Source organism: Lepidochelys olivacea (genome assembly GCF_965140295.1).
Source record: "Lepidochelys olivacea isolate rLepOli2 genome assembly, chromosome: 3".
Taxonomy (NCBI): Eukaryota; Metazoa; Chordata; order Testudines; family Cheloniidae; genus Lepidochelys; species Lepidochelys olivacea.
Window position 1 is genome coordinate 171,094,037 of NC_140413.1, and position 27,366 is coordinate 171,121,402.

At 41.7% G+C, this 27,366-nt stretch overlaps 1 protein-coding gene across 6 annotated transcripts in view; it reads left to right on the forward strand.

Annotated features, from left to right (window-relative positions):
- The window catches only part of EML4 (EMAP like 4), a 257,098-nt gene that overhangs the window by 91,883 nt on the left and 137,849 nt on the right, over positions 1-27,366 (forward strand). For 4 of the 6 annotated variants that reach the window (XM_084623059.1, XM_084623060.1, XM_084623063.1 and 1 more), the window contains exon 1: positions 19,038-19,338. The exons of the other annotated variants lie outside the window; for them this stretch is intronic. In XM_084623059.1, the coding sequence (XP_084479185.1) occupies positions 19,272-19,338 (67 nt within the window). In that variant the 5' untranslated portion in view covers positions 19,038-19,271. Of the gene's footprint in view, positions 1-19,037; positions 19,339-27,366 lie in introns of those variants that run through there. 6 annotated transcript variants of the gene reach the window in all.

Sequence of the window (27,366 nt, forward strand, 5' to 3'; positions counted from 1 at the left end):
TCAAAATATAGATAGGCCAAAATCAATACTGTAATGTTCTCATTGAATAGATAGAGGGGAGAAATGGGTTGAAATGAAGAGTAGCCTGTTTACTTAGCTTTGGCACAGAGCAAAATGGATTGTTCTGTGCTCTTGATGTTTTTGATAAGTGGTATTCTAACAGGCATCCTCTAAAATCTGATTTGTGATGTTAGCACAGGCACAAGAGAAAAAGAATACCACAAATATTTGCAACATTTGTTATAAGTATAAGGAGGTCAGAACTTCTGTCAAACAGAAAATGAGGCACTAATCCTATATTCGAGTCTTCTCCCTTTGAATGGGAATGTAGCAACGATTACAAATTTATATCTAAATTTGATAGCCAAAACAGTGCTGCAGCAGTGAGCTGGTGAATGTCCTTCAGTCCCCCAGCAAAAGAACGAATGGGATATTCAGATATGATGTGCACCATCGTTTTTGCCTGGTGACCACAGTCACATACAAGCGTTTCCCTCATTTTCCTTTTAAAGAGGGTTTGTTCACATCTCCCTTGGGATGTCCTGATGTGATTCAATCTGTACCAGTCTTTCTGACATAAATCAAAACCCGGTGATTCCTTGGCAGGGTCAACGATGAGCTGTTTGTTTTGAGCCGTCAAAATGCTCCATGTGACTCTCCCATTGAGTCTCAGCTTCAAAGTTGGGTGTAATGGTCTTGATGTGCTACCATAGACGGTTGCTGGACTTTATATGTGAGTTATTTCATTTATTGAAATTGGACTACTTGTGGGTAACATGCATGTTTGCAGTATCAGGGCTACATTAGAGATGGAAATGTCCTTCTGAAGCATTTAGACAGGGCTTCACAAACAACTGAGACAAAAAAAGAACAGTTGTCAGATTTCTAACCTATACACATCTTGAGCATATAATTTAGATATGAATCATGGATCCCCAGTGAAATGGGCAGTAAACACTTTTACTAACCGTCTGTATGATGATTTGTAAGCTCTAAAAACCACATCAAGAGAGCAAAGGGTGCAGCTGGGCATGCCTATGTAGCTTCTTGTATATTGAAGTCTCTGTGGCTGCTATTCACTTTTATTTACTGTATACTTTTCTCTGAACTATTAAAATAAATCTTTTATGTTAATACTGTCTTGAGACATGAGAGCTATGTGCAGGGGTGAAAGTAAGCCAGTATGCGCCGGTATGCCATACCGGTAAAAAGTGGCCGCCAGTACCGGACCCTGCTTAACCCTCCTTTAAATCACTGCTGGAGCTCCGGGTGGCGTAGGCCAGGCAACGTGAAAGGGCTGGCTAGGGGACGCTGACCCCCTAACTCGCACCCTTCCGCCCGAGGCGCCGGCCCCCATACCGACAAGTCTTCGACTTTACTTTCACCTCTGATCGTGTGCATTATGAGGACAACACCATTACATTTTCAATGCAACTGGCATTTCATGTAATTTTTTGCTTAGTATCTCTATAAACAGGAAGACTCAGCTACTTCCTTTAGACAAGTATTGCAGAGCTATTAAAATAACATGGCCTGAAATAAACCTTCCTTTACAAACTGACAAACTATCCAGATCTCTAAGCCTAACTCTAGCATAATGCTGTTTTTTCATTTACTTTAGTTTACAGTGTGAATAGTGTGTCTTTTTACTTTAAGTGTAAAAGAAACCACAGGATTAAATACACTACAGTTTCACAGTTCTACATTCTTAATTCTTCCAATAAAGTGGGAATGCCAGTGCTGTAAAAAAAGAGAGAGAGACTCAAAGAACCAAGGGGAGGAGAGATGCACTTCACCTTGCTCTAGATCTCCTCTCAGAAATGAGCTGTATATTTAGATCATAGCTAGAGGGTGCTTTCCGTTACAACATAATAGCTATATCATGATGGAAACAACCTTTGAGGCAGTGTTAACAAGAGGATCTTCCAGAAGCATTAGGTTTACTGAATGATTAAATATCTGAGAAATGTGGATCAGGGAATTAATTCTTCTGCTGTTTGGATGAAATGAGACTGTCTGTGTTTGTCGTGGGCATGTGGATGTGAAGTTTGGAGGATAGCTGCAAAAGGAATGCAGGATTTGCTCTCTCTCTCCTGAAGGTTGAATTCTTTTCTCATATCCACAGAACTGGCATATAGCCAGTGGCAGCATAAATTTCCTTAGTTAAATGGGCATCAACCTTGACCTGAAGAAACACTTTGTTGAGACATTAAGCAAGGGTCTTAACCATAGTGGTTTTTGTAATATGAACACTTCTTCACTTGGAATGGTACAGAGACCAATAGTATCTTTTATGTAACAACAGAGCAACTCTCAAATGGTAATGACTTCTGGTCATACACAATCTGATCTGGTGGCTTAAAGGTGAAAAATTCTGTATGCCATTGCCAGTTCCATGAGCCAATCAGTTCTCTGGTGGTGATTTTTTTTTTTTAAACAGTACATGAAAAGAACAGGAGTACTTGTGGCACCTTAGAGACAAACAAATTTATTAGAGCATAAGCTTTCGTGGGCTACAGCCCACTTCATCGGATGCATAGAATGGAACATATAGTAAGAAGATATATATATATACACACAGAGAAGGTGGAAGTTGCCATACAAACTGTAAGAGGCTAATTAATTAAGATGAGCTATTATCAGCAGGAGAAAAAAACTTTTGTAGTGATAATCAAGATGGCCCATTTAGACAGTTGACAAGAAGGAGTGAGGATAGTTAACATTGGGAAATAGATTCAGTATGTGTAATGACCCAGCCACTCCCAGTCTCTGTTCAAACCCAAGTTAATGGTATCTAGTTTGCATATTAATTCAAGCTCAGCAGTTTCTCGCTGGAGTCTGTTTTTCAAGCTTTTCTGTTGCAGAATTGCCACCCTTACGTCTTTTACTGAGTAGCCAGAGAGGTTGAAGTGTTCTCCTACCAGTTTTTGAATGTTATGATTCTTGGTGTCAGATTTGTGTCCATTTATTCTTTTGAGTAGAGACTGTCCGGTTTGGCCAATGTACATGGCAGAGGGGCATTGCTGGCACATGATGGCATATATCACATTGGTAGATGTGCAGGTGAACGAGCCCCTGATGGCATGGCTAATGTGATTAGGTCCTATGATGGTGTCACTTGAATAAATATGTGGACAGAATTGGCAACCGGCTTTGTTGCAAGGATTAGTGTTTCTTTGTTCCTGGGTTAGTGTTTTTGTTGTGTGGTGTGTGGTTCCTGGAGAGTATTTGCTTCAAGTTTGGGGGCTGTCTGTAAGCGAGGACTGGTCTGTCTCCCAAGATCTGTGAAAGTGAGGGATCATTTTTCAGGATAGGTTGTAGATCTTTGTTGGTGCACTGGAGAGGTTTTAGTTGGGGGCTGAAGGTGACAGCTAGTGGAGTTCTGTTATTTTCTTTGTGGGGCCTGTCCTGTACTAGGTGACTTCTGGGTACTCATAAAAGTGTGATTTCTCCTCAGGAACCATTTAACTATAACCTACTTGGGTCCATCTCTCAGTTATAAGATTTTAAACAAGCATAAAAGTGAAGCTGGAGTATAGCTATGAAAAAATGACAGAGCCTGAGAGACCTTATTTAAAAAAGGTCATAAGAGTTTCTCTACACCTAGTTTCTTTAAATATGCATGATGTCTTTCAAGTACTTCCAATGACATGGGTCACAAGTCATGTCTTGACATTTCACAATAGATGCAACCACTTTTTTATTCAACATTTAAAATGAATCGTGGTATCTGTTTTATTGTGACTCATTTTGCTGTGAGTGCAGATAGAGCATGCTATTAAATATCTTTGTTAATGAAACAGATATGAAGCTCTGTGTAGATTCCTCTTGAATGACTTCGTATAGTATTCTGTGGCATCAGAAGAGTAGTTAATTTATGGACTGTACAGCTGTTACATGTGATGTTTCAGAATTATATGACTGTAAATGGTATTTTGATAAGGTCAAACTCTGAAGTGTTGTAATAGTTTGTTTAAAGTGTGACACTGTGATTTTAACTCACTAGATAGCAGTTAAATTGCGTATATCATGCTTAAGATGTTGCCATGAATACACGCTAAGGGTAATAGTCACTCCACCTCCACAGAATCTGAGTATTTAGGCTCTGTGCAGGTAGGGCATTGGGAGATTTGGGAGGTCACTCCCACTAACCCAGGCCTGTGGTCGCCAGAGCCCATCTGCAATTTGCACACACTACTAGGGCTACTGGTTCTTCAGAAGTACAGATCCGTGACACCTACCCTGTTCCAAACCTTGGCAGCGCCCATAGTGATCTTTTGTGCTTGTCCTGTGCAGCTACTCACTCCCCTCCCCGCTCCCATGTGTCCACGTGTGGGCTAGGGTTGCCAACTGTCTAATCACACAAACCCAAACACCCTTGCCCTGCCCCTGTCCTGCCTCCAAGACCCCACTGTGCTCACTCCATGCCCCCTCCCTCCATTGCTTGTTCTCTCCCACCCTCATTCACTTTCACCGGGCTGGGGCAGGGGGTTGGAGTGCGGGAGGGGGTGAGGGTGCGAGCTCTGGGAAGGAGTTTGGGTGCAGGAGGGGGCTCAGGGCTGGGGCAGAGTTTTGCGGTGCGGGGGGGAGGGGTGTGGGCCCTGGTCGGGCAGTGCTTACCTCGGGTGGCTCCTGGGCGGCAGCGCAGTAGGGCTAAGGCAGGATCCCTGCCTGCCCTGGCCCCGTGCCGCTCATGGCAGCGGCTGGCACATCTCTGCACCCCTGGGAGGGCCAAGGGTCTCCGTGTGCGGCCCGCACCCTGAGCACTGACTCCGCAGCTCCCATTGGCCAGGAACTGCGAACAATAGGAACTGCAGGGGCGGAGCCTGCCTTAGCCCGCTGCGCTGCCAACCGGGAGCCACCCGAGGTAAGTGGGGCCAGGGGGCTCTGTGTCGCTCCCAGAATTGGCCAACACATCCCTGCAACCCCTGGGGGGGGGCAGGGGACTTCATGTGCTGACCCTGCCTGCAGGCACGGCCCCCGTAGCTTCCATTGGCTGCAGTTTGCGGCCAGTGGGAGCTGCGGAGTTGGTGCTCAGGGTGTGGGCAGCGCATAGATATTCCCTGACCTCTCCCACAGGGTCTGCAGAGATGTGCCGGCCGCTTCCGGGAGCGGCGTGGGGCCAGAGCAGGGAGGGAGCCCCGCTGCGCCACTGGACTTTTAGCGCCTAAAACTCAAACTCCCGGCCCGTGGGCCATCTGCGGCCTGCGAACCTCCCCCATGTGGCCCGCGGGGCTCCAGCAGTTTTGGGGCCGGGTCTCTCCCTTGGCCCCGTCTGCCGCCCCCCAGGCGCTCCCGCTACCATGGGCCCTGGCAACAAGTGGTGTCTGCCTGCTTGCTCCAGTGGCTGCTGGCCCCTCCCTGCGGCCCTGGGGCAGGGCTGTGTCTCCGTGCACTGCCCCTGCCCCAAACGCCCTGCAGCCAATGGGAAGCTGCAGGTGCAGTGCCTTGGGGCATCAGCATGCAGATGCCCCCTGGCCCTCCCCGCCTTGGAGCCCCAGGTAAGTGCCGCACCCCAGACCCCCTCCCCGAGCCTGCACCCCCTCCCCACATAGTCCCTCCCACCCCCAAATTCCCTCCCAGAGCCTGCACCCCCTTCCCACGCACCCCGAGCCCCCAAACTCCCTCTCCTAGCCTGCATCCCCCCTTTCCCACACACCCTCTCCTGCCCCCAAACTCCCTCCCAGAGCCCACACCCCAGACCCCCTCCCGCCCCAAAACTCTCTCCTAGAGCCTGCACCCCCTTCCCACATACCCCCTCCTGCCCCCAAACTCCCTCCCAGAGCCTGCACCCCTCCTCCCTCCCAGAGCTTGCAACCCCATCCCCTCCTCTTGCACCCCCACCCCCTGCTCCAGCCCTGAGCCCGCACCCAGCACCCAAACTCATTCCCAGAGCCTGCACCCCAGACCCCCTCCCCCACCCAAACTCCCTCCCAGAGCCCAACCTCTCATTCCTTCTGCACCCAAACTCTCTACCAGAGCCTGCACTCCAATCACCTACCCCAGACCTCCTCCCCCACCCAAACTCCCTCCCAGAGCCTTAGGCAGGTGGGGGGCATAGTTTTGGTAGGGCTGGTTCTGGGCGGCATGAGTGACATTATTGGCCCGCTGGCAGGATTTGAGGACTGGCACTGGCCGTAAAGTAAATTGAGTTTGACACCCCTGGCCTAAAATCTCCCAATTTGGCTTCAGTAGCCTCTGGGAGATGGAGCCTGATTCCGGGAGAGTGCTGGCAAAACTGAGAGGGTTAGCAACCCTAGTGTGGACCTTAAGAGGTTCATAGGGCCTTGTGTTGGGCCTTTTTACCAGAGATGATTTTTATCCTGTAAGTAGATGAACCATCATTTTATATCCTTTTTAATCTGAGATTTTTCTGATCCACTGAGCACCTAATAGGGTATTGTACCCTATCTGATAATAAATGCAGGTCTTGAACAAACATAGACTTGGTCTTAGGTAATCAAACTGGTTTCACATTGCTATTGTTTACATTTAAATTGGCTGGTACAAATACATTTTAAGGATGGTGCAACAATCAAACATTGCAGTAGTCTATATTTTCTACTAGCTGATAGAGTCCAAATTTTTTTGTTTGTTTGTTTGCTGGAATTAAACTTCTAAAAAATAAAAGCGTTTAACTTTTAAGCAATGTAGTATTTCTGGAAACCAAAAAAGCACTGCATTTTGAAATCACTTTACATTTGTGCAGTAATCCCTCTTCCCCCTGCCCACCACAATACACTGTAAATGGCAATGGTTTTCTTCATGTTGAAATGAATTAAATAATCAGACTGCTAGTCATTTCCATAACCATAGCTTTGGAGTGACGAATACTATCAGTTACTAGTTTGTTTTCAATAATCGAACTTTTGCTAATTACTTAGAGAAAAATGAATGTACTACATAATATTATCATAACCGTGTGCGTCGTTTAAAGTATATAGTAGTTGCCAAGATAAGACTTTAGAGTCGCCCACTTATGGAGAACTTCCATGGGTGAAACAAACTTGGCCTGAGGTGAAATAGTAAGGATCTCTGTACAAAAATACAGAATTCTCTGGTGGTGATGCTGCCATTCAGGATTACCCCTGTTTCAGTTTTGTTATGGTATATGTAATCATAATATAGCATGGCAAATGTCATTAGCAAAAAAATGACCTGGAAATCATGCCCGGAATAAGAGGCCATAAAAGAGATGCTTTGTCTGATGTACTTTTTGACTTACTACATTTTAATTTTATCTTTTAACTCATTTAATTTTATCTTTAACCTTCTTTCTTGTTTCCCTTCTATTAGATGTTATCTCTACTTCACGCAAACCTTGCCCTCTATTTTTGTTCACTATTTATATTATAGTAGCACCCAGAAGCCGCACTCAGAATGAGGGACACACTGTGCTAATCACTGTGTAATTACAGGTATGGTGCCTGCCCTGAAAGAACTTACTGTTTAAGAGTTATTATGCGCGCTCTCTCCCATCCCTTTGTATTGTTCTTCTGCTCTATTTTGCGTCAACTCTTGCTCCCCTCATTGTGTTGACCATGACATGAGCTGTATTAGGATCCTGCACTATGAAACTGTGTTGTGCTAATGCTTCAGAAAACATAATTTTAGTAAAACAACATTCCAGCGCTGGGACCTTGAGTTGAAGCAAGAGAAGAGGAACATTGGGCATCTGGAAATGAGTGATTGTAAGGTAGCTGAGCTTCTCTAGCTGACTTTTCCTGAGCAATCTCTGGCACTGGGAAACCTGGGGCCTCGGGTTAATGAAAGCATTAAATCCTAGAAACTGTTCTTGTCCGTTCTAATTTATTAGCCTATGTATATTTCATATGAACCCCTTCCCGCCCCTGCCCCACCCCCCCAAAAAAACCCCAGACCTCTTCTAAGTGACTCTTATTCACAGATGCCCTGCTGTGTTGTGAAAATATATTTGATCCAGCCAGTGAGCATGTTTTTAATTGAAAATATATATTTTGGAACTAATTACATTTCTTCAGTTATTTCTTGTGATTCATCTAATAAAACAGGTTGATCAGTTTTGCCAGGAAAGGGATCAAGTATATAAAATTGTTTTAAAGTTACATATTGGTTTCTGAAGAGAGGTTTTTCCCCAAGAAAAGGGAATAAAATAGTCTAACAATTTTCTTAAAGCATTGGGTTGGTCAGTTATTAAAGAAATCACTGCAATTCTGCCTTTCCACTGGGGAAAAGCAATAAAGTATATGGTAAAAAGATGTAGCCAGTTGCTGAGATGCCATATTTGGCTAGCATGAAGATTATTATTTACTGAAACACTGCTGCTGCTAGTTGTATGTTGAAAAGCTGTTAGCTATTAAATGATTAAAGAACATTGACTCTTAAAAAATTGAATTAATCGCTGCTGGTATGTTGCCATTCAAAAAAAAATACACATTACATGAATCCAAATAATAGATCATTGCAAGGTTAATTATATGCAATTATACATACAGTTTGTGTACCTCAGGAGTGGGCAGACTTTGGGGCCCAAGGGCCACATCTGTGTATAGAAATTGTATGGTGGGCCATGAGTGCTCACGCAATTGGGGTTGGGGTGCAAGACGAGGTGAGGGTTCTGGTTGGAGGTGAGGGCTCCAGAGTGGGGCCAGAAATGAGGAGTTCAGGGTGCAGAAGGGGGCTCCGGGGTGGGGTGGAGATGAGGGCTGCAGCTGGGGGTGCGGGCTTTGGGGTGGTGCTGGGGATGAGGGGTTTGGGATGTAGGAGGGTGCTTTGGGTTGAGACCGAGGGGTTCAGAGAGCAGGAGGGGGATCAGGGATGGGGCAGGAGGTTGGGGCCCAGAGAGGTGGCTCAGGGTGGCACTTACCTCAAGCAGCTCCCGGAAGCAGCAACATGTCTTCTCTTCGGCTCCTACGCGGCCAGGCGGCTCTGCTGTGTGCTGCCCCATCCGCAGGCACTGCCCCTGCAGCTCCCATTGGCTGCGGTTCCCCAAAACACCCATAAGAATGGCCATATTCGGTCAGACCAAAGGTCAGTCTAGCCCAGTATCCTGCCTTTTGACAGTGGCCAATACCAGGTATCCCAGAGGGAATGAACAGAACAAGTAATCACCAAACGATCCATCGCAAATGATCCATCCCTGGTTGCCCATTCCCAGCTTCTGGCAAACAGAGGTTAGGGACACCATCCCTGTACATTCTGGCAAATAGCCATTGATGGACCTATCTTCCATGAAATTATCTAGTTCGTTTTTGAACCCTATTATAGTCTTGGCCTGCACAACATCCTCTGGCAAGGAGTTCCACAGGTTGACTGTGTGTTATGTGGAAAAAATACTTCCTTTTGTTTGTTTTAAACCTGCTGCCTATTCATTTCACTTGGTGACCCTAGTTCTTGTGTTTACGAGGAGTAAATAACACTTCCTTATTTACTTTCTCCACCAGTCATCCAGTCATGATTTTATAGACCTCTATCATATCCCTTCTTAGTCGTCTCTTTTCCAAGCTGAAAAGTCCCAGTCTTATTAATCTTTCCTCATATGGCATACCCCTAATCATTTTTGTTGCTCTTTTCTGAACCTTTTCCAATTCCAATATATCTTTTTTGAAATGGGGCGACCACATCTGCATTCAGTATTCAAGATGTGGGCATACCATGGATTTTTACAGAGGCAATATGATATCTTTTGTCTTATTATCTATTCCTTTCTTAACGATTCCCAACATTCTGTTCACTTTTTTGACTGCCACTGCATGTTGCGTGGATGTTTTCAGAGCACTATCCACAATGACTCCACTCTTTCTTGAGTAGTAACAGCCAATTTAGACCCCATCATTTTAGATGTAGTTGGGATTATGTTTTCCAGTGTGCATTACTTTGAATTTCATCTGCCATTTTGTTGCCCAGTCACCCAGTTTTGAGAGATCCTTTTGTAGCTCTTCTCAGTCTGTCTGGGTATTAACTATCTTGAGCAATTTTGTATCATCTGCAAATCTTGCCATCTCACTGTTTACTCCTTTTTCCAGATCATTTATGAATATATTGAATAGAACTGGTCCCAGTACAGATCCTAGGGGACACCACTATTTACCTCTCTCCATTCTGAAAACTGACTATTTATTCCTACCCTTTGTTTCCTATCTTTTAACCAGTTACCAAACCATGAGAGAACCTTCCTTCTTATCCCATGACGGCTTACTTTACTTCAGAGCCTTTGGTGAGGGATCTTGTGGAAAGGCTTTCTGAAAACCTGAGTACGGTATATCCACTGGATCCCCCTTGTCCACATGCTTGTTGACCCCCTCAAAGAATTTTAATAGATTGGTGAGGCATGATTTCCCTTTAAAAAAAAACATGTTGACTCTTCCCCAACAATGTTGGGGAATGAACAGTGTTCATCTATGTGTCTGACAATTTTGTTCTTTACTATAGTTTCAACTAGTTTACCCGATACTGAAATCTGGTTTATTGGCCTGTAATTGCTTGGATCACCTCTGGAGCCCTTTTTAAAAATTGGAGTCACATTAGCTATCCTCCAATCATTTGGTACAGAAGCTGATTTAAATGATAGGTTACAGACTACAGTTAGTAGTTCTGCAATTTCACATTTCATAGAATCATAGAATATCAGGGTTGGAAGGGACCCCAGAAGGTCATCTAGTCCAACCCCCTGCTCGAAGCAGGACCAATTCCCAGTTAAATCATCCCAGCCAGGGCTTTGTCAAGCCTGACCTTAAAAACCTCTAAGGAAGGAGATTCTACCACCTCCCTAGGTAACGCATTCCAGTGTTTCACCACCCTCTTAGTGAAAAAGTTTTTCCTAATATCCAATCTAAACGTCCCCCACTGCAACTTGAGACCATTACTCCTCGTTCTGTCATCTGCTACCATTGAGAACAGTCTAGAGCCATCCTCTTTGGAACCCCCTTTCAGGTAGTTGAAAGCAGCTATCAAATCCCCCCTCATTCTTCTCTTCTGCAGGCTAAACAATCCCAGCTCCCTCAGCCTCTCCTCATAACTCATGTGTTCCAGTCCCCTAATCATTTTTGTTGCCCTTCGCTGGACTCTCTCCAATTTATCCACATCCTTCTTGAAGTGTGGGGCCCAAAACTGGACACAGTACTCCAGATGAGGCCTCACCAATGTCGAATAGAGGGGAACGATCACGTCCCTCGATCTGCTCGCTATGCCCCTACTTATACATCCCAAAATGCCATTGGCTTTCTTGGCAACAAGGGCACACTGCTGACTCATATCCAGCTTCTCGTCCACTGTCACCCCTAGGTCCTTTTCCGCAGAACTGCTGCCTAGCCATTCGGTCCCTAGTCTGTAGCGGTGCATTGGATTCTTCCGTCCTAAGTGCAGGACCCTGCACTTATCCTTATTGAACCTCATCAGATTTCTTTTGGCCCAATCCTCCAATTTGTCTAGGTCCTTCTGTATCCTATTCCTCCCCTCCAGCGTATCTACCACTCCTCCCAGTTTAGTATCATCCGCAAATTTGCTGAGAGTGCAATCCACACCATCCTCCAGATCATTTATGAAGATATTGAACAAAACCGGCCCCAGGACCGACCCTTGGGGCACTCCACTTGATACCGGCTGCCAACTAGACATGGAGCCATTGATCACTACCCGTTGAGCCCGACAATCTAGCCAGCTTTCTACCCACCTTATAGTGCATTCATCCAGCCCATACTTCCTTAACTTGCTGACAAGAATACTGTGGGAGACCGTGTCAAAAGCTTTGCTAAAGTCAAGAAACAATACATCCACTGCTTTCGCTTCATCCACAGAACCAGTAATCTCAAGGCAATTAGATTAGTCAGGCATGACCTTCCCTTGGTGAATCCATGCTGGCTGTTCCTGATCACTTTCTTCTCATGCAAGTGCTTCAGGATTGATTCTTTGAGGACCTGCTCCATGATTTTTCCAGGGACTGAGGTGAGGCTGACTGGCCTGTAGTTCCCAGGATCCTCCTTCTTCCCTTTTTTAAAGATTGGCACTACATTAGCCTTTTTCCAGTCATCCGGGACTTCCCCGGTTCGCCACGAGTTTTCAAAGATAATGGCCAATGGCTCTGCAATCACAGCCGCCAATTCCTTCAGCACTCTCGGATGCAACTCATCCGGCCCCATGGACTTGTGCATGTCCAGCTTTTCTAAATAGTCCCTAACCACCTCTATCTCCACAGAGGGCTGGCCATCTCTTCCCCATTTTGTGATGCCCAGCGCAGCAGTCTGGGAGCTGACCTTGTTAGTGAAAACAGAGGCAAAAAAAGCATTGAGTACATTAGCTTTTTCCACATCCTCTGTCACTAGGTTGCCTCCCTCATTCAGTAAGGGGCCCACACATTCCTTGGCTTTCTTCTTGTTGCCAACATACCTGAAGAAACCCTTCTTGTTACTCTTAACATCTCTGGCTAGCTGCAGCTCCAGGTGAGTTCCTTCAGAACTCTTGGGTGAATACCATCTGATACTGGTGACTTATTACTGTTTAGTTTATCAATTTGTTCCCAAGCCTCCTCTAATGACATCTCAATCTGGGACAGTTCCTCAGATTTGTCACCTAAAAAGAATGGCTCTGTCATAAAAATAAAGGGAAGGGTAAACCCCTTTGAAATCCCTCCTGGCCAGGGGAAAGCTCCTCTCACCTGTAAAGGGTTAAGAAGCTAAAGGTAACCTCGCTGGCACCTAACCAAAAAGAAACAGCCAAATGCTGTTCAGTGGACCGGAAAGTGTCAGAAGGCCTTTAACAAGCTTAAAGCGACACTCATGTCTGACCCTGTACTAAGGGCCCCAGACTTTGACAAACCGTTCCTAGTAACCACAGATGCATCCGAGCGTGGTGTGGGAGCAGTTTTAATGCAGAAAGGACCTGATCAAGAATTCCACCCTGTAGTGTTTCTCAGCAAAAAACTGTCTGAGAGGGAAAGCAACTGGTCAGTCACTGAAAAAGAATGTTATGCCATTGTCTACGCTCTGGAAAAGCTACGCCCATATGTTTGGGGACAGCGTTTCCACCTGCAAACCGACCATGCTGCACTAAAGTGGCTTCACACCGCCAAAGAAACTAACAAAAAACTTCTTCGGTGGAGTTTAGCTCTCCAAGATTTTGATTTCGACATCCAACACATCTCAGGAGCTTCTAACAAAGTGGCTGATGCACTCTCCCGTGAAAGTTTCCCAGAATCAACTGGTTAAAATCGTCCTTGAGATGTGGAAAATATTGTTAGTCTTTATGTACTTGGTAGTATATTTAGAGATGCATGTGTCTTATTAACTCTGTTTTCCTAGAGCTCCAGGAAGAAATCCCAGCCAGTGTTTCACCCTAGCTGAGATTTGGGGGGCGTGTCATAAAAATAAAGGGAAGGGTAAACCCCTTTGAAATCCCTCCTGGCCAGGGGAAAGCTCCTCTCACCTGTAAAGGGTTAAGAAGCTAAAGGTAACCTCGCTGGCACCTGACCAAAATGACCAATGAGGAGACAAGATACTTTCAAAAGCTGGGAGGAGGGAGAGAAACAAAGGGTCTGTGTCTGTCTGTAGTCGTCTTGGCCGGGGACAGAACAGGAATGGAGTCTTAGAACTTTTAGTAAGTAATCTAGCTAGGTATGCGTTAGATTATGATTTCTTTAAATGGCTGAGAAAAGAATTGTGCTGAATAGAATAACTATTTCTGTCTGTGTATCTTTTTTGTAACTTAAGGTTTTGCCTAGAGGGGTTCTCTATGTTTTTGAATCTAATTACCCTGTAAGATATCTACCATCCTGATTTTACAGGGGGGATTTCTTTATTTCTATTTACTTCTATTTTTTATTAAAAGTCTTCTTGTAAAACACTGAATGCTTTTTCATTGTTCTCAGATCCAAGGGTTTGGGTCTGTGGTCACCTATGCAAATTGGTGAGGCTTTTTATCCAACATTTCCCAGGAAAGGGGGGGTGCAAGTGTTGGGAGGATTGTTCATTGTTCTTAAGATCCAAGGGTCTGGGTCTGTAGTCACCTAGGCAAATTGGTGAGGCTTTTTACCAAACCTTGTCCAGGAAGTGGGGTGCAAGGTTTTGGGAAGTATTTTGGGGGGAAGGGCGCGTCCAAACAGCTCTTCCCCAGTAACCAGTATTAGTTTGGTGGTGGTAGCGGCCAGTCCAAGGATAACGGATGTAATATTTTGTACCTTGGGGAAGTTTTGACCTAAGCTGGTAAAGATAAGCTTAGGAGGTTTTTCATGCAGGTCCCCACATCTGTACCCTAGAGTTCAGAGTGGGGGAGGAACCGTGACAGGCTCAGGTGTGGGAATCTCCCTCACATCCTCAGCCGTGAAGACCGATGCAAAGAATTCATTTAGTTTCGCCACAATGGCCTTATCGTCTTTGAGTGCTCCTTTAGCATTTGGATTGCCCAGTGGCTCCACTGGTTGTTTAGCAGTTGTTTTACTGCTTCTGATGTACCGAAAAAAAATTTCTATTACTTTTTGCATCTTTGGCTAGTTACTTTTCAAATTCTTTTTTGGCTTTCCTAATTATATTTTTACATTTCATTTGCCAGAGTTTATGCTCCTTTTTGTTTTCCTCACTAGGATTTTACTTCCACTTTTTAAAGGATGGCTTTTTGCCTCTCACAACTTCTTTGTTGTTTAGCCACGGTGTCACTTTTTTTATTCTCTTACTCTGTTTTTTAATTTGGGGTATACATTTAAGTTGAGCCTCTATTATGGTCCAGCTATATTCAAGGGGTCCAGCTATATTCACCTATATATATATTCAGCTATATTCAAGGGGTCCAGCTATATTCACCTCTTGGACCAGATCCGGTGCCTTTCCTCCTGTGGGTTCTAGGACTAGCTGCTCCAAGAAGCAGTCATTTAAGGTGTCAAAAAACTTTATCTCTGCATCCCGGCCTGAGGTGACATGTACCCAGTCAATATGGGGATAGTTGAAATCCTCCATTATTATTGAGTTTTTTATTTTAGTAGCCTCTCTAAGCTCCCTGAGCATTTCACAGTCACTATCACCATCCTGGTCAGGCGGTTGGTAATATATCCCTACTGCTATATTCTTATTATTAGAGCATGGAATTACTATCCAGACAGATTCTGTGGTACAGTTTGGTTCATCTAAGATTTTTATTCATTTGATTCTGCACTTCCTTTCACATATAGTGCCACTCCCCCACCAGCACGACCCATTCTGTCCTTCCGATATATTTTGTACCCTGGTATTACTGTGTCCCATTGATTATCCTTATTCCACCAAGTTTCTGTGATGCCTATATATCAATATCCTCATTTAATATGAGGCACTCTAGTTCGCCCATCTTATTATTTAGACTTCTAGCATTGGTAAATAAACACTTTAAAAACTTGTCACTTTTTAGCTGTCTGCCATTACATGATGTAATTGGATGAGACTTTTTTCTTTTCACTGTTTCTCATCCGATCTTACCTGTATTTTATCATCTTCCATCCTCTCCTCCTTACTAGGACATAGGGAATCTCCATTAATAGATCATCCCCTAAGGGATATCGCTGTCCGAACCACATGCTCCTCTGCACCTGTCGGCTTTCCCCCAGCCATTTAGTTTAAAAACTGCTCTACGACCTTTTTAATTTTAAGTGTCAGCACCCCAGAGTTAAATAATAGCGGAGAGGAGGAGAAACAAAGTAAGAGATGATTGTTAAGAGTGAAAAGCTTTGAAGAGCTGGAAATGGAAAAGACTCTGTGGAGTGCAAAGAAATTGCAAAAGAGAAAGCTCTTGCACTAGGAGTGGTGTAATTGTTTGAAGCGACAGATTAAGGACCCAGCTAGAAGGGTGGAAGCACTTAAGAGGCAAAGTTCATGAGATAAGCAAGACCTTGTCCATGAGGGTTTTAAAGCCAAAGGAAACAAGATTTGTCTGGATCCTGAAATTAATGGGAAGCATGTGGATTTGTATGAATACTGGGGTTGTAACTGTTCATGCCATTTTTTATAATGAACACATTGTATGGTATCAAAGATCATATTGCAATGACTGGCATTAGTGCCATGAGTCAAGTCAGCAATATATGCAAAAGGGAAGATGTATATCACACTAGCTATAACTTGAATATGTTTATGGCAAATATTGTTCCCCTTTGCACAGGTGCAGAAGGCCAGACAGGCAGTGGAACTGATAGACTTCCACTGGGTGACTGGAAAGAAGCACAGGATGTGGGATTCTTTGTGTGCAGCTATACTCGGAGAAGGCTCCACCCTATTGTACAGTGTTGTTTTGAAGGTGTAGCAGGTTGGGGGAAGGCTGGAAAGTGGCCAGTGGATTCAGAACTACACATATTCATTAGTAAGCCCCATCTCCAGTATAGGGATGATTAGGGGAGCAGGGCAGAATGGCGGTCATGGAGTGGTTGTGCTGTCATTCCTTGCAGAGTATTTAGTTATTCTCACTGCCCCACCCATCCACACACACCGAGTGCACAGAATTTTGAGAGTCCTTATATAATTAACCATCAGACACCTACAACGGCATAGCCATCTTGTTGACCAGCATGGTCAACAGTCATTTAAAGCAAACCATTCAACAATAAACAGTTTAAGACAAGGACCGAAAAATGTACTGTTTTACTTCAAACTCTATTGAAAATTATATTCTGAGCTCTGTATTCCAATAGTGTGTTTTGCTTCTTTAAGGAGTGCTTTAAGTGTGCTTTGCTTCCTCAGGAAATACACTTTTTGCTCTGGTGGGTGGTAGGTAGGGTTGCAAACACTCCAGGATTGTCCTGGAGTCTCCAGGAATTAAAGGTTAATCTTTAATTAAAGATTATGTCATGTGATGAAACCTTCAGGAATACGTCCAACCAAAATTGGCAACCCTAGTGGTAGGTTGTGAGCTTAGTTGGAAATACTGCATTAATGTAGCTTCATAGTGGGGGATTTTGTTGTTGTTTTCTTTTAAGAAATCCCTCTTCATCAGAACTAAAAATCGTTTGTGTCAAAGGTCATACATCTGGAAACATTAGCATTTAATTTCCCATATGCACAATACAAGCTCTTAGTTGCGTCCTGCAACAAGAATTCTGCCTTTATCCTAGAAATCCAACAATCCAAAGTTAATTTATTGTTTAAAGCCGTGTTTCAGTTGGGTGTCTCCTGTTTATCATGTACAATTGGTTATATTTTATGATCATCAAGAGCAATTTTAAGAGTAGGGAATTAGGTCTCTCTTCACCTCCCCCTCTGTTCTGTACCACTTAGCAAACCCAACAATCTGTTTGTTGGCCCAAATGTCGTATTCTGAATTTCAATTTTGCTTGTTTTTGTTCTCTTTAATGATGTTACAAGAAACAGGGGTGGAGTGGGGTTTTAAGTGATTCCCTGTCTCAGCAGTTCACCACCATCCAGTTTCTCAGGTGATTTCCCATTCTACCTTCTGCTTACTGGTGCAAGAGTTGTGTAGACTTGCATGTCCTGGTGATAGCCCACCTGATCTTTTGCTTATTTCTGTTTTAATCTCTTATAAGGTAAATTCTTTCCTTCCACAATGGGAAGCTTTCAGGAGTAGCTACAAGGCACATATTTTTGCTGGAATCGACTAGCTCAGGGAGTTTGAGTTTGAAAAACATCCTCTTGTGTATTATTTTTACTTTTAAGAATGTGTTGTCACAAACTCTTGAAGAACAATTCACATTAGAGGAGTGAGAGATGTTCAGAGCTCAGACAGGTTTCAGAGTAGCAGCCGTGTTAGTCTGTATTCACAAAAAGAAAAGGAATACTTGTGGCACCTTAGAGACTAACCAATTTATTTGAGCATAAGCTTTCGTGAGCTACAGCTCACTTCGTCGGATGCAGTTCAGACAGTATCACATGCCCATTGCCTTTTGAATGGTGAGACTTGACCCCAGCGTGCTTTTGTTTCTGATACCCTACTCTTTTTAGTCTCTCTTTTGCTGCAGGTATTTAATTTTTGCCTTTCTATGGCTCTGCAAAGCTTTGAAAGTGCTAGATTATTTAAAGCATATTAGAGATATAAGGGAAAATATATGCAATATGTAACCACCGATTCCTTTGTTTTGACATTTATCTTACTGTATTCATTTTGCCAGTTGGCTTCAGGCACAGCTACCAAAAGAATGAGCACATGTTGCATTCATTAGTTCTCATCTGGCTCTACTTGGTTTTGCAAGACAGACAAAAGCATGGTCATATTAAATAGACTGTAATGCATTTGTAATATGAGTTCTCTCACACTTAATGGAATGATAGCATTGCAAAAGCAGCTAGTTTTAAACTAGGATATTACACTTCAGTTTATTGTAAAATAGTGCATATAAGCATATTGCCAATGGTAGCATTACTTTTTAATTTTGAGAGATATGGTATGAAAATACCAAAAATTGGTATATCACTTCCATTTTCTCATGCATTGTTTGGCTGCAGTTACAATTTTTATTGATTGTAATACATGAGCAAACACACTTTGGGACAGTAGCAGTTTTCATTTACACTGTTTTTGTTTGTTTTTCCAGTTATTAAAAATGCAACATTGGAACTCCTCCTGGTTAGTTATTCTTAATTATAATTGTTTGTTCAGGTCTATGTAGGTGAATAAAAATTCAGTTGTTGCTTTTTTAATTTTGTAAAAACTAATCTGAAAAACCTGTGGATTAGCACGCATTGAGGACAAGTGGCAGTATAGCTTAATCTGAAGGAGAAATAGCAGAGGTACAGGTCTCTAAATTAAGAACCCAACTTTGCTCCTGTTGATTTAAATGGGGGTAGGAATGGACCCTTATTGTGTAAAAACAGTAGCCTTTTTTTTCTTTTTTTCCCTTTTTTCCCCTTATTTTGAAAACTAGTTAGTGAGAATTCTGTGAATTCCTCGGACTTTTGCTAAAACAGAGGTAACAGAGTTCTAACATTTGAGATCTTTAATTGTGACAAATTGCTGTAGTGCATGGGTTAGTGAGTGCCTTTATTATTGTATTTCTGATGTCTGAGATTTAGCCACTCCCTGAAACAGTCTCAGATTTTTTTCTGCATCCCACCCCCTTTTGCCTCTCTCTCTCTCTCTCAAAAGCAGAAGCTTTCCTCTTGCTCAGAGTGCAAAGAGAGGCAGAAGGAGGAGACCTATCTTAAGGAGTTTTTATTTGTGCCAACACAGAAGTGCTTTGTGGTGGGCCATCTGGACTGGGAGGATTTCCTCAGAATTCAAAGTATGCCTTCAGATTTACAGAGCTGGGATTTACTCTGAAACTATCTGGGAAGGCAGAAAGAAACATAGAAACAACTGGTTTTATAGTACTTGTAACATAGGTGACAAGAATGGAAGACAGCTTGCCTTGTCTTGCTTCAGTATGTGATTCCTCAGCACTTATGAACTTCTGCACTGGTAAAGTATATCTATCTTTTCTTTACTGGGAATGCCAGGGCAGTCTCTGAAAGTTCTTATGAATCATGACAAAAGAAATCTTGTGCTAAAGACTGCTAAAATGAGTTCCCCAACTCTTTCTTTGCCAGTCCCCTTAGCCCACACCAAAAAAAGAAAAAAAAATACAAGTAAATAACATGACAAATATTTATCTGCATACATCAGTAATTCTGCACCCTTGTTACAGTCAGCAAGGTGTGCTTATTCAGAGATCAAGATAGCTTACTATAATGTAATTTACAGAACAGAATGCATGGTGGCCTTGAAACAAAACAACTTTTTACTAGTGTACATGTACAATATAAAATACTTACTAGAGAGGGAATAATTAAACTAAATGTTTGATGGAAAAATACTCTTGGCGTGGTGACTTTTGTAGTGTGAATACACCCCCCCCCCCCCGGAGAATAGCATGTTAGTTCATAAAATGTATCATATAATGTGTTTTTCATTTTAATTAATATTTCAAATATTAATATATTTCAAATTAATATATGATCTATGTAAGCCTTTTACAGAGAAATGCTTCAGAAAACTAATTGTCTATTTCAACTTCAGTGTTGTATTTAAAAATTAAGTAAGCCACTGCAAGAAAGTTTTGATTGCATCGGGCTCCTAAGGCAGGAGGCAGTAAAGATTCATTCACAATAAGTAGTTAAAATAACCATGCATGCTGAAATTTCAAGTATGTGCAATGCTGTATTTTTGTTTCTGCATGGCATGGCATGTTCTCCTCACAAACTTAACTCAGTCTTCCTTTTCATTTTTAACGTTGACTGAAGCCTTACTAAGAGTAGCAAAAACTTTCAACATAAACTTCCTTTGTTTAAACAATTGTTATCAAACCAAACTGTATTTAGTGTAAGTTAAAAAATTAACTGCAAGGTTCCTGCTCTTTCATAAAGAAGTTTGAAATAGATCTTTAATATTCGGAGACAAGACCACTGAGTCAAATTAGAGGAATGAAAATACTGCTGGGTAGTCAATAAATAAATACTCATCCCAAAATCACACATCCCTCACTGAAAAAAGTACTGCTTTGCTTACTGATTCATAAAGGACAATTTTGATATGAGTACAACAATACATGTACAAAATCACATGCTTTACAGACTTAAGATAAAAGATGAACAGGAAATGATTAATTCCATATTTTAACTTTTTTTTTTTTTTACGTTTCCCAAATGTAACGGTAAATGCTCAGAGCAGTAGATTTCCATGCATGTTTAATTGGTAGAAGAATAGCACTGCTCTAATTTAAGTTCCTAAACTGGGAAATGTACTGTACTTTATCTGCTGCAGAATTCAAAGCATTCAACCACGATTAATCAGAATGTAATATTAAGATGTTGCAATCAGAGGGGAGTGAATTGGATATTAAAAAAACACTAGTGCTTCTCATAATCCCTTGCATAGTTACACAATGCCAGAAAGTACAGCAATACGAAGAAGGCTGCTGTTTAACTCTTTAAGTACCCACAGAACAGAAATCAAAGGGCACTAAGTTCTGTGGAAATACTTAGGGTCATATTTGGCCACCCTTGTTGATGCTGAGTGGCACCTTATTCAGCAAAAACTCCCATACGTTTTTATGTTCCTTAGAAAATAAGTTTTTAATAATCCTCTGAAAAAATTCAGGTGCCATCTCAAGCTGGTGATTTTTAAAAGCAAATATGAAATTCCAAATTGTGAATGAGTTGGATGGTTACCTCACTGTTAATTTTTCTTAAGTATTTCCATCCTAATGTGCATTGGAAATATAGGCCCCTTTCTACCTTCTAACAACAGCAATTTTAGTTTTAGTTAATTGGAAGCAGGAGACTACGAAAGGATGATACTTGTTCCTCTAGTCTAAGAAAGGGACTCAAATCTTTAATGTAAATTTTTGTGCTTTGTTAAATGTATGTTAAAGTCTCTAAAACAAAAACACAAATAACAATAAAACAAGGATCTTATCATTCAATTTTGTATATCATTGTCATAATCAAGGTTTTAGCCCTCGTTGGACAAATTAACTTAACATTTGTTTCTATACTTGTTCTGTGGAACATAGCTTCCACTTTGCAATTTTTTAAAAAAAATAGTTCCTATGAAATTTTATTATATAAAATTTTGGAGGGAATTTGCTCTGTTTTGAAAATAAAGCATTTCAAGCTTAAGTAACAAGCATTTTGGAGAAGCAGCTGCTTCTTCACAGTTTTAAACTGGGTTCCATTATAAGTCATATTTTTGATCTTCCCCCTAAAATTGTCTCTTTGGTATAAATGCTTAACAACTCTGAAATGCTTTTTTTAAGAAAACCCACAACATACATTTTAGATATAAGGTGCAGAACACCTTGGTCTGATAATGGTAGTTGATTCACACCTTATAAAAACCTGACCCAGTAAAAGGGCTACTTGCATAAACAAGGTTTGCGGGACTGGCCTCTACTTTGTTTGGCAAAACTGCCACTGATGGCAGGAGTTATGTCTGGGCAAGCTTTTGGCACTCTGCTTTACCACTACCTGTAATTGTTTTCATGTTGTAGTTGTGACTAGCAGAAACGAGTGGGGGAAGGCAGGAGTGGGGAAAGGAGTTTTCTCCACTTATTGTGGGGAAGTCCTGATTTCCATTTCCAGATCTTATAGTGCATACATTCAAGTGCTCATCCCCTGCTTTCACTAAAAGATTCCTTCATCATGAATGAGGCTAAAGAGTGGAGCACTTGCACTTCCTTTATAGCATGGGATATATCACATCACACCTGGCAGAGAAGCTCATTCAAATTTAAACTACTTGTGCTAGATAGAAGTAGTGGTAATTATTCCGCAAATGTTTGGTTATAAGGATGGCTTTTATAGTTAAAACAGTGTCAGTGCCCCTGTAATAGCATCTTCAGAGAGAACTTGGCTGTAAAAATTAGCTCTGGGATGATATGTGTTGTTTCAGCCCAGGATTGAGGTTTTTGTTTTGTACCAGAGAAGATAAATTTACTTGCAAACAAAATTAAGGAATTTTTAAAAATCCAGTAGTGAGTGTGTTGTTGGGGTCTGAGTATTTCAAATTCTCTGAAACCTGTCAAATTACATTGTAACTTTTTTTAATGAATGTAAGCAAATTCTAATGACACTAACTGCTGTGCAGCTGTTCTTGGAAAGATGGATGACCTTAGACTGTCCTATTGTCTGGAAATCCATATATTTTAAAAGAGTTTACTTAGGCTTTGGCTATTCTGGGGTTTTACCATGTTAGATCCATCAGAGCCTAGCAACCAGTAGAAGTACACTGGTTTAAATTCCTATTTTAAGCAGGAAAAGTTCCATTTTGATTAATAGAATTCAAGGCCAGAAGAGATCATTGTGATTGTCCTGTGTGACCTTGTATATAACACAAGCCATACAACTTCCCCAAAATAATGTATGTTTGAACTAGAGGGTATCTTAAAATAAAAATAAAATAAAATAATCCAATCTTGATTTAAAATTGCCAATGTTGGAGAATCTACCACCAACTTTGATAAATTCTCCCAGTCATCCTCAGTGAAGGTTAATTACCCTCACTGTTAAAAGTGTATGCCCAATTTCCGGTCTGACATCTAGCTTCAGCTTCCAGCCATTGGCTCTTGTTATACCTTTGATCTGGTGCAGCTTGCACTAGTTTCAAGCTGAGATAAGCTGTGTGGGTGCAGATCATGACTTATAGCAGATTTGGCTGTCTACGCTAGGGTTTGGCAGCTAGTCTGGTGACTGGCCACTGATAGGTAATTCTGCAGTGAGGACAAGGCCTTTAGAGTGTGGAGAGGGGAGAGAGAAGGAATTGAAGAGAGTGTCCAGAAAGTCTAGATGTCATATTTCTCTTGTCAGTTGCTCCTGATTCTCTTCCCCAACATAAGGGAGAAGGGGGTTGTTGTACCATGTTTGCTCTATTCTTTTCCTCTCTGTAGCTTTCAGTAATTGAGAGTCTGATGTGTTGGAACTGGGAGGGAGAGTTGGGTGGAATTGCTTAAGGCAGAGGGGCTGTGAGATACATCCTCTGTGCTCCAGTGCTGGCTAAACCATTGAGTCGCTGTGTGATGTTGGGCATCGTCAGAGAAGAGGCACTTTCATAGATGCTAAGTAGTAGTATTTTACAGTTCTTTCCGATGTGACTGTTACTCAGTTAGCTGGGGAATAGTCTGCTCTGTGCTAGGATGCCAGTGGAAAGGGAAAGTTATCTCAGCTGAGATCATTCCCTTGTGCCAAATTGCAGCCTAAAGCAGTCGAGCTGTATGGAGTCACTCTACCCTTGGGAATGGACAGTTGCACACACTGTGGAATGTCTAATGTTGCATTCTGCAGTTTCTGGAAAGGGAGCAGTCTTTGTCTCCCCATCACCCAGGAAATTCATGGCAGTTCTCTTGGCCAGTATATATGGAATTATTTTTTTTCTGCCTAGGACAGCGAAAGTAAAGATAGAATATTCACACTAATTTTTAATTATACACTGATATGACTAATATTGTGTTAATGTTGTTTTTGACTTTTAAAAAGACTGAAATGCCTCGGGGGAAATTGTCTCCTCGCAGTAACTGTGAATAAGTGCGTTCTGGGCCGAGGGAGGTCCGGCAATGGTAGAGGTTATTCCCCTCCATCAACCTGTGGAGTGGCACTAGAGTTACATCACATCTGATGTCAGGTTCTGCTCCTACTCAATTACATGAAGGTGTGTGGCTGGCTGATACACACAGGGATGGATCCCCTGATCCTACTGCCCAGATACAACAGCACTAACAGAGCTTCTGCAGAGCTGGGCTCTTGTGGCACACATGAGGTGTGGATTATATACACAGATTTTACAAATCTTGCACACAGTGGAACTGTATGTGGCTACGTGCCCTTCTATAGGCTCATAGGAAAGGATGAGATTTTCCCCTTAGTAAACTGTAGAGAGCTTTAATCAAGGTGGAGGAAGATCTATCTACGATAATTTGTGATAACCTAAAGTGTTTTCAACCGTTCATGTTTCTGGACTATGTTTTTGAATTGGGTCAAAATCAAAATCTGTTAAATCAAAATGGATCCAAAATGCACGTATACAATACAGATGGGAAGTTAGAGCTGAGGAGAGTGAGTCAGAACCAATATTTGGTATTAACTGTGAAATATGAAACTTAGGGTGACTTTAAAACCATCCAGACAGGGTTGGTTTTCACATAGAAAGGTAAATTCTACTCATGAACTAAGCCAAAATCCATAGTGATTTAAACTTTTATCAATGTGTGTGTTTTTGTAATATTTCATATGAATCATTAATTTTAAAGTATATTATCTGTCTTCTCTTTCTGTTTTTAAGTGTGTAGTACATCTTAATTTTTAACATCAGACTTTTACATTATTATCATTACTATTACATTAGTATTTAGAGTAGAGCTGATGTGAATTTTTTTCATCAAAGTAATTGCAATGAAAAATATCTGTCTTTTTTTTTTCCCCCAAGAAAAATAGAATAATTTCATTTTTGATGTCTTCCAGTTTTCTAAGAACTGGAAACTGAAATCAGAAAAATTTTGCTGAAAACTTAAAATGTTTCAGTTAAAAAAGAAATGAAAACTTTTAATGGGAAATTTCTACAAAGAATGGGGAAAAACATTTTTAAAAAATTCCCACAAAAAACGACTATATTTTTTGACCAGCTCTAATCTAGAGATATAAAGGCATCATTGTGTTAGGCGCTGCACAAACAGGTAGAACGGTGACAGTCCCTGATTTAGTGAGTTCTCAGTTTTAAAGATTGGAGATGAAATCCTGGCCCCACTGGAGTCTGTGAGAGTTTTGCCATTGACCTCAATGGGGCAAGAATTCTGCCAAAGAAGTTGCATCAGTCATCTTATATTTGTTTGTACAATTATGTTCCTTAGCATTTTCATATAGTTTTACTTACCTGTAATAGATGAGTTAGAAAATGGAACACTTCAGCCCAGTCTAAATTGGTCTGGGCACAGAATTTAAATGAACATATTGTAAAGCAACTTCAGATAATTCAGTATTAATTCAGTTGGACAAAGCAGTATGGACTCATTAGTTTAGAAATGAATTTAACTTAACGTGTAGTGTTCAGCTAATTTTGTTTGCAGGCCAGTGTAGATAGGGTCTCCCTTATGGTAAACTTACTATCAAAGAGCTATTTGATTCTGATAGCTTTTCCCTTTTCAGGTAACTGATACCAAGGAGCATGTCTTGTCTTATCCAGCTTTGCCCAGAATAACCTAGCACGTGTCAGTCCCAGTCCCGTGCAGAATGATGGAGATAGTTAGTCTAACCATTAGTTCAAAGAAGTTGATTGTTTGACCAACTGAAACAAGTCAGAAAATATGGGCATTTTACAGACAGAGTTTGCTAAAATTATTTTGTTATAGGGCACCTGGCATTTTCTGTCTTTGCTGTACTTTAAGGTCAATAATTGGTATTTTACTGAGAACTAAGGAAGGAGAAGCATGTGATATCACTGGCATATTTCTCAGTATAATTTTGTTACTAGTCAAGATCTCAATATAACACAAGTATGTAATATGCTTATAACTTATTTAGTTTAAAAAATATGCTTTAATATGCTTTAAAAAAAATCTAAAATTATTGTTGAGATATTTCTGCCAAATGTGTGCTTGAGTCTGCCACCCTTTTAATGGTTACAGGAATGTGCATTAACAACCAAAGAGGGATATGAAAGGATAACAATGATTGAAATAGGATGATGATTAATCTTTCACAGAAAAGAACTGAAAACTATATAGCTGAAGTCTTGTCTGTTAAAAATAGCAGTCCTGGAGTATTGTCAGAAAATTAGCCCAGTAGCACTCACAATAGACAAACATGTTAAAGGAGCAAAGTAGCTAAGCAAACTCACTTCAAAAATCACAAAGACAAAAAGCAGACTAAGTAATTGCGTAGAACCCCGAGCAGCTCAAGGTGGCCACCTGTTCGCTTTTAATTGTGTGTGTATGGGGGGGGGGGGCAAAATATTCCTGCTTATGGCCCCCAGTGGACTAGTACCACCTCTACTAGTACATGTTTTTTAGTCACATAAAAGTGAAATTGACCCTTGTGAAGAGGGACCCGAATAAGTATGTAAGCCCTCCACATAACTTAAGCATTACAGAGCCACATATTCAGGGCTTATATGATGCAAAGGGTCTTAAAGCAAAACTCATCTGTGCAGGAGACAGAGTTTTCTCAGGTGTTGATTCAAGATTGGGAAACAAAATCCCACAGCAGCTTAGAACCATCAAAAACCTCACGCTCTTCAGCTCTAAGAGCAAGGCTCGCTTCTTTGCCCTTGCCTTCTCTAACATAACCCCATGGTGATATATTAAAAGAAAAAACAACACTGGTCTGCACACAAACTGGGGAGAGGGTGAGAGAACGAACCACACGTAAGCTGACCAGATGTCCCGATTTTATAGTGACAGTCCTGATTTTTGGGTCTTTTTATTATATAGGCTCCTATTACCCCCCACTTCCTGTCCCAATTTTTCAGACTTGCTCTCTGGTCACCCTAACCACAAGTGAGTGAAATTAGTCACATTGCTTAATGCACTCCTAGAAGGTGTTCAGATACTATGGTGCTGAGCATGCTGTAAGTATTTCCATAAAATAGGATAGAATTTAGAGGCTCTCTCCCTTGTGGGGAATTTTACCTCTAACAGAAAGCATTTGGTTGTGAAATCTTGCTTAACACATTTTTTTTTTCAAGCATGAATTGCCACCAATTCACAGATATGTTTAATACTAGCACACCCGTAGGTATATCTTATTTTATTTCTAAACTGCCATAGAAGTGCACTGTGTTTACAGACTGACAAAAGGCAGGGGACCCTGCTCTGAGGAGATTATTAACAGGAGCTGATCCTACAATCCTTTACATTTGCAGTTATCCTTACCTATTAGCTCACTGACTTCAATAGGACCACTTGGGTAAGCTACAATTTATACGATGGGGTAGCCCTAAGAGAGCTGTGAGAATTGAAGTATG